Source organism: Macaca thibetana, chromosome 10 (assembly GCF_024542745.1).
Source record: "Macaca thibetana thibetana isolate TM-01 chromosome 10, ASM2454274v1, whole genome shotgun sequence".
In the NCBI taxonomy this organism is placed as follows: Eukaryota; Metazoa; Chordata; class Mammalia; order Primates; family Cercopithecidae; genus Macaca; species Macaca thibetana.
The window spans coordinates 96,217,132-96,226,057 of NC_065587.1; the positions used below are offsets into that span (position 1 = coordinate 96,217,132).

Consider the following 8,926-nt stretch of genomic DNA (forward strand, 5'->3'; position numbering starts at 1 on the left):
TTACCCGATTTGCCAGTCTGTGTCTTTTAATTGGGGAATTTAACACATTTACATTTAAGGTTAACATTGTTATGTGTGAACCTGATCCTGTCATCACAATGCTAACTGGTTATTTTGAACATTAGTTGATGTAGTTTCTTCATAGTTTCCTTGGTCTTTATATTTTGGTGTGTTTTTGCAGTGGCTGGTACCAGTTTTTCCTTTCTATATTTAGTACTTCCTTCAGAAGTTCTTGTAAGGCAGGTCTGGTGGTGACAAAATTCCTCAGCATTTCCTTATTTAAAAAGGATTTTATTTCTCCTTTCCTTATGAAGCTTAGTTTGGCTGGATATGAAATTCTGGGATGAAAATTCTTTTCTTTAAGAATGTTGAACATTGGCCCCCACTCTCTTCTGGCTTGTAGGGCTTCTGCAGAGAGATCTGCTGTTAGTCTGACGAACTTCCCTTTGTAGGTAATTTGACCTTTCTCTCTGGCTGCCCTTAACATTTTTTCCTTCATTTCAACTTTGGAGAATCTGACAATTACATGACTTGGGGTTGCTCTTCTCAAGGATTATCTTAGTAGTGGTTCTATTTCCTGAATTTAAATGTTAGCCTGTCTGGCTAGGTTGGAGAAGTTCTCCAGTATAAAATCCTGAAGTGTGTTTTCCAACTTGGTTCCATTCTCCCCATCACTTTCAGGTACACCAATCAATCATAGGTTTGGCCTTTTCACACAGTCCCATATTTCTTGAAGGCTTTGTTCATTCCTTTTCATTCCTTTTTTCTCTAATCTTGTCTTCATGCCTTATTTCAGCAAAGTGATATTCAATCACTGATATCCTTTCTTCTGCTTGATCAATTCAGTTATTGGTACTTGTGCATGATTCACAAAGTTCCTGTGCTGGGTTTCTTCAGCCCCATCAGGTCATTTATGTTCCTCTATAAACTGATTCTTCTAGATTGCAGTTCCTGTAGCCTTTTATCAAGGTTCTAAGATTCCTTGCATTTGGTTAGTCTATGCTCCTTTAGCACAGAGGAGTTTGCTATTCCCACCTTCTGAAGCCTACTTCTATCAATTAGTCAGTCTCATTCTCTGTCCAGTTTTGTGCCTTTGCTGGATAGGAGTTGCTATCATTTGAGGAGAAGAGGAATTCTGGTTTTGGAATTTTCAGCATTTTTGCACTGTTTTATCCTCATCTTCGTGGATTTATCTACCTATGATCTTTGATGCTGATGGCCTTTGGAAGACGTTTCTGTGTGGGGTCTTTTTTGTTGATGTTGATAGTGTTGCTTTCTGTTTCTTAGCTTTTATGCTAACAGTCAGGCCCCTCCTGTTCTGCAGGTCTGCTGCAGTTTGCCGAAGGTCCACTCCAGACCCTGTCCACCTGGGTATTAACACCGGAGGCTGCAGAACAGCTAACATTGCTGCCTCCTCCTTCCTCTGGATACTGCATCTCAGAGGGACACTAACCTGATGCCAGCCAGAGCTCTCCTGTATGAGGTGTCTCTCAACCCCTGTTGGGAGGTCTCTCCTGGTCAGGAGGCTCAGGGGTCAGCGACCCACTTGAGGCGGCAGTCTGTCCCACAGCAGAGCTGGTGCGCTGTGCTGGGAGAATCCCACTTGTCAGGATCAGCTGCTCTCTTCAGAGTCGGCAGGCAGGAAAGTTTAAATCCACTGAAGCTGCGCCCACAGCTGCTCCTTCCCCCAGGTGCTCTGTCCCAGGGAGATGAGAGTTTTATCTGTAAGCCCCTGACTGGGGCCTTTCCTTCAGAGATGCCCTGTCCAGTGAGGAGGAATCTAGAGAAGTAGTCTGGCCACAGCTGCTTTGCCATGCTGGGGTGAATTCCACCCAGTCCAGACCTCCCAGCCTCCTTAGAACTATGTTTATGGTTCCCATTAAGAGTAAGGCATAAAACCACAGGGGCACAAGGATCAAGAGGTTACTATGAAAAGTACAGTTGTGCTCTGAAGCACCCCCTGCAGGCAGGATCCTGTCCAGAGAGCCAGGAGGAGGGAGGCCACTGGTCAGCATTCTGGGCTATTTTTGGCTCCCTCCCACCTGCCCCTCCTTTCGGCCCAAGTTCTAGTCCCACTTGCTTTGTCACCCACTGCCTGTTTATGGCAGCTTCCTCTCTGGTCTTCAGTGTCCTCATTGATCTAATGAATACACATCGCTCCTCTAATCACAAATATTCATGCAGAAGTATAAATGATGTGAAAGTGCTTTGAAAATTGTAGTAAGTGAAAGGGCACTGACTTCTTCCCATTTTCCCAAGTCCTGCTTCAGAACCACTCTCCTAGGCCCCCAGTCCCTAGCTCCATCTTGGACCTTTGATCAAACTTTGCCTACTGAGGGGCATAACTACATGGTATCCCCAGAAAAGGGACTAATATTACAGCCCCCATTTCTTCTCTGCTATTTTCCATGATCGCTCTTACATCTAGAAACTGGGATCCGTTCTCTAGTTGGTGGGGCCCTCTCCCTAGACCAAAAGAGAGGGGCACACAGGCATCATAATGGGCATTCAGACATGGTATGATGCAAGGGGTGGGCATGTTATAAATGCTGGGGTAGGTCTGGGCACATCCCACGTACTCATTTGGACTCACTGGGAGAAGGGATTAACTAGAATTCTCATTGGAAGAATTGACAGGAAAGCTCCCTCCAATTTCTCAATTTCCACCCTGCCTGGTACCTGGTTTTATGATTCCACACCCTCCTGATCCATCCTGCCCTCCTAATACATCCCACTCTCTTAAGCCATCCTACTCTTGTGCTCACAAATCCCTCCCCCTTCTTCAATCTGCCAAGCCCCTTCCTCCTCTCCAGAAGCATGTGGATTTTTCAGTTTTCTGCCCTAACTGTTATCCCACTGTGGCTCATACCTGCCCTCCCCACTACCCTACCCTAATACTCTACCTGCCCTGCTCTTCTGCTATTCGTTACAAACCATCCATTTGTCATTGCTCTGGTCCCAGATCTCTTTCTGGAAACTCCCCTATCCATCACCCTAGCCCTCCTCCTAGCCCTACTGGTCAACTTTGGGGTCCCAGAACTCTTCCTTGTGATTCCCCAATCTGTTCCCCTATTCCTCCTCCTAGCCCTCCTTGCCAACACTCTGGTCCCAGAACTCTTTTCTGTGACTCCCCTATCTGTCCCCCTACTCCTCCTCCTAGCCCTGCTTGCAAACACTGTCGTCCCAGAGCTGTTTCCTGGGATGCCTCTACCTATGACTCTACTCCTCCTCCTTAGCCCTACTTCTTTCTAGTCCCCAGCCCCAGCCCCGCCATCTCCACCAGACCTGACAGTTCACAAATCTCATCTTGGAGATGGTTTCCCTGCTCCTGGGGCAGTTCTGGTACAGTTCAGGATGGCCAGGACTGTGGGTTCTCAGCAGCCTGGCCTGGTGGACAAAGGAAATGCAAGACGGTGGCAAACCAGCATTCAGCCTCAGTAAGTCACAAGAGCCCTTCTCCATGACCAGGTCATGGTCACCCTACTGTCATCTGTACTTTGCCTTTATTCCCATCCTGTTAATACTCTTCAGAGACCAGAGATACCTCTAACAATTTTCTGTCTCTAAACAGTCTGCTCCTTTCCTCCCCTGCCTGATCAGCCAGCCTGCATGAGCCTCTGTATTTGTTTCTGGCTTCTCCATGGAACTCAGCCTACAGCCACAAAGCAAACCACGGGGCCAGTGACAGAGAAGGCAGAGGGGAGTGAGGAGTGGGAAACACCTAACCTGTTCTCAAGGAAGGTAAGTCCTGCCCTGGGTTAAACTGAGTGCAATAACAGTGACCCCTGAGAGCTCACAGGGCACAAGGCCCCCACTATCAGTGGAAAATCAGTGTTGGTTTTGTTTATGTATTTGCTGCCTGGCTTATCCCAGAATTTATTTGTATTCACCCTAGGATTCTCGAACCATGGTAGAGATGTTCTGTCCTTGAGAAATGTCTCCTGCAGTAGGGGGTGGGGCCCTCCACTGTGCCCTTATCACAGCACAACGGGCTGAGCCTCTTTCATCAGCTGCTTCTACCTCACAATGGGGAGGGGAGCAGAGTCTGCAAAGCAAGAGCCCGTCCAGATCCCACTCAGATGCCTGCAGGACATGCACTGATGATGCTTACAAAAGGCCTCTTTTCCACTGGTTATCTAGATTCTCCATCAGACAACATCAAGAATCTCAATCAAAATCCCACTATATTTTTGAGAACTTGACAATTGAAATTTATATGGAAATGCAAAAAGCCAAGGTTAGCCAACACTCTCATAAAAAGACATTTTCCCTACCAGATATCAGAACTTAGCATGAAAATTATAGTAATTAAGATAGCATAGGAGTGGCGAAAGCATAGACAAGTAGACAAGTGGCACAGAATTGAGACCAGAACGACACTCACAGACATGTGGACACTTTCTTTAAGACTCCTGCAGCAGGCCAGGCGCGGTGGCTCACGCCTGTAATCCCAGCACTTTGGGAGGCCGAGGCGGGCAGATCACGAGGTCAGGAGATCGAAACCATCCTGGCTAACACGGTGAAACCCTGTCTCTACTAAAAATACAAAAAAATTTTCAGCCAGGCGTGGTGGCAGGTGCCTGTAGTCCCAGCTACTCAGAAGGCTGAGGCAGGAGAATGGTGGGAACCCAGGAGGCGGAGCTTGCTGTGAGCCAAGATCTTGCCACTGCACTCCAGCCTGGGTGACAGAGCGAGACTCCGTCTCAAAAAAATAAATAAATAAATAAAAATAAGACTCCTGCAGCAGACAGAACAGTGGGGACAGGATTGCCTTTTCAACTAAGTGGTGCTGGGTCAGTTGGTTACTCATTTGGAAAAAAAAAAAAAAAATCAAGCGAGATTCCCACTTCACACTACACTCAAAAATCAGTTAGGTAGAAGACAGGTCTAATGTGAAACAGTAAAAGCAATAAATATTCTACGACTGCTCTGCCCATGCATGGCTACTGAATACTTGAGATGTGCCAATAAGTGGAACACTTGCATTGGAATGTTAAACAGTAGGAAAAACCAATGTTAAATATCTCAATAATTTTTATATTGAAAGTTTGAAATTATAATAATTTGTATATACTGAGTTAAATAAAACACTATTAAACTTAGCTTTATTGGATTCCCTTTTCTCTCTCAATGTGGATACTAGATAATATTTAGTCTAGATAATATGTGTCTCACTTCATAATTTTTATTGGATGGCAGTGATCTAGAAGGTAACACAGAAATATATATATCTTCAGGACATCAAATCAAGAAAAGATGTCATGAATGGCATTTACGAAACAATAACCATAAAGTGAAAGACTAATACATTCGACCGCATTTAAATTTTTGGTCTCAAAAAAACAGCATTAAGAGACTAAAAAGGCAAGCCACAAAGAGAGAAAAGATATTTGTAGCACACATAATTCTCAAAATAATAAACTCCAAGAAACTAATAAATGGAAAACCAGTCAATAGTAAAACACATCGAACACTGTCTCCCAGACACCCAGCGCATCCTGAAGCACACTGTGTCCCGAATGAATGAAGGAACACATGGTAGGGAAGAGCACAGGCTTTAAAGTCAGTGTTTAGGCACTCGCTAAATCCAGGGGGTGGCTAATTTCTCAATGCTAGGCATACTTTGGTTCTTTTAAAGTAAACAGTATTACATTAAGCATCTAGAAGAGTCATTCATAGTAACAAAAGGTAAAATGGTGGCTGCCAGGGGCTGGAGGGACGGGAAATGGAGAGTTGTTTAATGTGTGTGAAAGAAAATGTTCTTAGCACTACTCACTTAAGAATGCCTAAGATGGTGAGTTTTATGTGTAGTTTATAACGAACATTTATAAAACTCTCAAGTCACCATGTTAATTAGAATGGAGAGCTACTCCGTCTGAGATACACACAGTTTGGATTCTGGACATCTGCTTTTAAGTAGGGAGAGGTTTCTGACCCCTTACGAAATCTCTTTCAGGGAATGACTGGCCAAGATGAGATTCAATCGTATGTCCACTACCTCCTGGCCTGCCACCTGGCTGTGAGTCCTTTGTGGGTGGTGTCCAGAGGCGGTTCCAGTGACCAGGCAGGTGCTGAGAAGCACAGGCAGGTGAGTTGAGCGATGGAAGGAGGTGGGGTGTGAAATAAGATCCTGAGAGGTGGGAGGGGAGTGGGCAGGGTGGGTGGAGGCAGGGGAATGGGTGACAACACCGAGATCTACTCCCCCTCATGGGACACCTGCCAGGAGACAGCGTGTGATGCCACTGCCTAGAGTCGGCAGAAGACCCAGGAGCAGGCAGGCAGCACAAGGGCACCCAGAGTGCTCCTGATCAGACAGAGCAGCATGGAGGCTGCAGTGGGACACCCGAGGGAAAAGGTGACCCCAGATGAGGTTCAGCAGAACCAGATACTGTGGGAACTCCCTAACCAGACCAAGCAGCATGGAGGCCACGGTGAGACTCCTGAGGGAGAAGGCAAACCCAGATAAGGCTCATCAGGACCAGATCTTGTGGGAACTGGAGAGAACAATCCCAGATGACGTCCATTGGGACCAGATCTTGTGGGAAACACAGAGAACAATCCCAGATGACGTCCATCGGAACCAGATCTTGTGGGAACTGGAGAGAACAATCCCAGATGATGTCCATCAGGACCAGATCTTGTGGGAACCGCACTTCAAAGTGCTGCCAACCCACAAACACTGCATGCAGCATCACATGGATGCCCTCTGCAAGGGGGAGGGGATGCTTGCAGGATGGAGGAAATACCAGAGTGGCATGTGGGGCTCATTAAAGGAGAAGTTACCCTCTCACACCCTACCTCCTTCTATAGACTTTAGGAGCGATGTCTTTGGAAGGGGCTCGCCTACATCACATCAGATGTATTAAATATATTAAAACACATCCACGCCTCATGGAACATTTTCACTGTAGAAATGAGAGGTTGAATATCATTTTCTAATTTTGTTTTTGAAACATAACTGTATTTTGCAGGATTGCTATGTGTTGGTTTTGTTGCTATTTTGGTTTCTTTCTAACAAGCTAAAGGTTTCTACTCAGGCTTCTGACCTCATAGACCTTTCGAAAGCTCAGGGTTGTGGAAGCCTCTGGGCCCATGGTGTTCCCCTGATGAGGCAGCCCTGCCCTCCTTTCTCATCACTGTGCACGCTCCATGGGCAGTCACATCCGGGCCTGCCACATCAGCTCCCCCTAGGCTACTGGGCCTTAAATGAAGCTTCAGAACCACGTACAAAACCACCTCCCATCTCCCTTCCCTGGACAACCCACAGGCACCTCACACTCACTAGGTGGAAAGCCAGGTTACCCTGTACCTTCTTCCAAAACCTCTGCTACTCTAGACAGTCTTGTGTCTCAGCACAAGGCAACACAGTCATCCTCTCTCCCACATTAGAAGCCCAGGAGTCACCCCCAGTCTCTCCCTCACTCCACACATGTAGGGAGGCACAAGTCCTGTTGATTCCTTCACATTTGTCTCACCTGTTCCTCCCTCAGTGTAAGACTCCACTATGCACGTGGAAGCATCTGCACCTCCACCCACATCATTTCACCCTCCAAGCAGCATCTAAACCTGCCTCTCACCGCCATCCTCACTCCCAAAGCCTCAGCAGGGCCCTGCTCTCTCTTCCCTGGATTAGTCTGATGGGCTTTTCAACTACTCTCTTTCCCTCCTGCCCATCCCCTCCACGGCCCTGCTAGTCAGGGCTATGTCAGTAGGTCAACTAGATCACATCAATCCCCATGTAAGGTCTCTCCATGGCCCTCACAGCTCCTGAGCTTAAATCAATCAGCACACATGGCACCTTTGGGTCTGGCTCTGGTTTCTGCCTGGATTCACCACATACTCCCCTCCACCTTTCCACCTGCAGCTCTATTTATTTATATAAATTATTTTTGAGATGAGGTGTCACTCTGTCACTCAGGCTGGATTGCAGTGGTGTGCAGCGCATTGCAGCCTTGAACTTCTGCCCACTTAAGCCTCTGGAGTAGCTGGCACTCTAGGCACACATCACCAAAACTGGCTATATTTTTCCCAACTCCATCCCCAACTCCTGGCCTCCAGCAATCCTTCCACCTCAACTTCAGCTTCCCAAAGTGGTGGGATTACAGGTGTGAGCCACTGAACCCAGCCAGATATGTGTATATATATATATATTTTAATTATTTGCTTCTTGCTTTTGAGCTTTTGTTTCATTAGTGTATAAAGTCTAGACTGGGTATATAGTTCTGAATTTAAATGCATGCTCTATGACACGGACTGTTCACTTTTTTTCTGAACTGCAGTTTTTCCATCCGAAAAATGGAAATAACAACCCACCACTCCACGAGTCTTTTCAGAATTGAAGATTTGCTTAAAGCATGTGGCTCAGAGGAGGTATACAATAAATAATGTCTATCATCACCCTGTTAGTCTTTACCCAATGATTATGAGTGTTCAATTGTTCTCCTCACCAGATAAGTTAGTTTCACCAATGTATTTCCTTACTGCCTAGTCCCCATGCCTCTGTTTATTGGTGTCATCTCATATCACACAGCAGCTCAGTGATGGTGCTGGCCAATCTTGGTGTGTATTCACATCTGTGTCCTTAGCACTCCATGGCACTAGCTCTACACCTATCTCTGCAGCCTACAACTAATCCAGAAAAAGACCAGTGGGAGTACCTCTGGATCTACCAGATACACTCTGACATCTACCTGAATTCTCCCCTTTAGAATTTTTCACAGGATTCTTACCTACTATATTCCAACAGGCATTTTCTCCAAATAGTCCTTTCTTCTTGCCTTTTAAAATCAGCTGGGTTAGAACAGACACCCAGGCATTATCAGGCCCATGGGACCAAGGAGATGACTGACACAAAAACTGCTGAAGATGGAGCTGACTAGATAGGATGAGAAAACTTTGTCTAGCAGAAAGTGGCTATTGTTTTAGT

At 46.2% G+C, this 8,926-nt stretch overlaps 1 protein-coding gene across 9 annotated transcripts; it reads left to right on the forward strand.

Annotated features, from left to right (window-relative positions):
• The first annotated feature begins 2,541 nt into the window (after positions 1 to 2,541).
• LOC126929274 (uncharacterized) lies at positions 2,542 to 8,498 on the forward strand. Of its 9 annotated transcripts, none has more exons than XM_050745457.1 (5): positions 2,542 to 2,675; positions 3,253 to 3,437; positions 3,572 to 3,741; positions 5,957 to 6,088; positions 8,280 to 8,498. In XM_050745457.1, the coding sequence occupies exons 2-5, from the start codon at positions 3,314 to 3,316 to the stop codon at positions 8,337 to 8,339; spliced, it is 486 nt and encodes a 161-aa protein (XP_050601414.1). In that variant the 5' UTR covers positions 2,542 to 2,675; positions 3,253 to 3,313; the 3' UTR covers positions 8,340 to 8,498. The 9 variants fall into 9 exon arrangements, 4 of the variants coding, with proteins under 4 accessions (XP_050601414.1, XP_050601417.1, XP_050601416.1 ...); XR_007717123.1 differs by adding an exon at positions 4,141 to 4,237 and having other exon boundaries at positions 2,544 to 3,437; XM_050745460.1 differs by having other exon boundaries at positions 2,542 to 3,437; positions 3,601 to 3,741.
• The last annotated feature ends 428 nt before the right edge of the window (positions 8,499 to 8,926 follow it).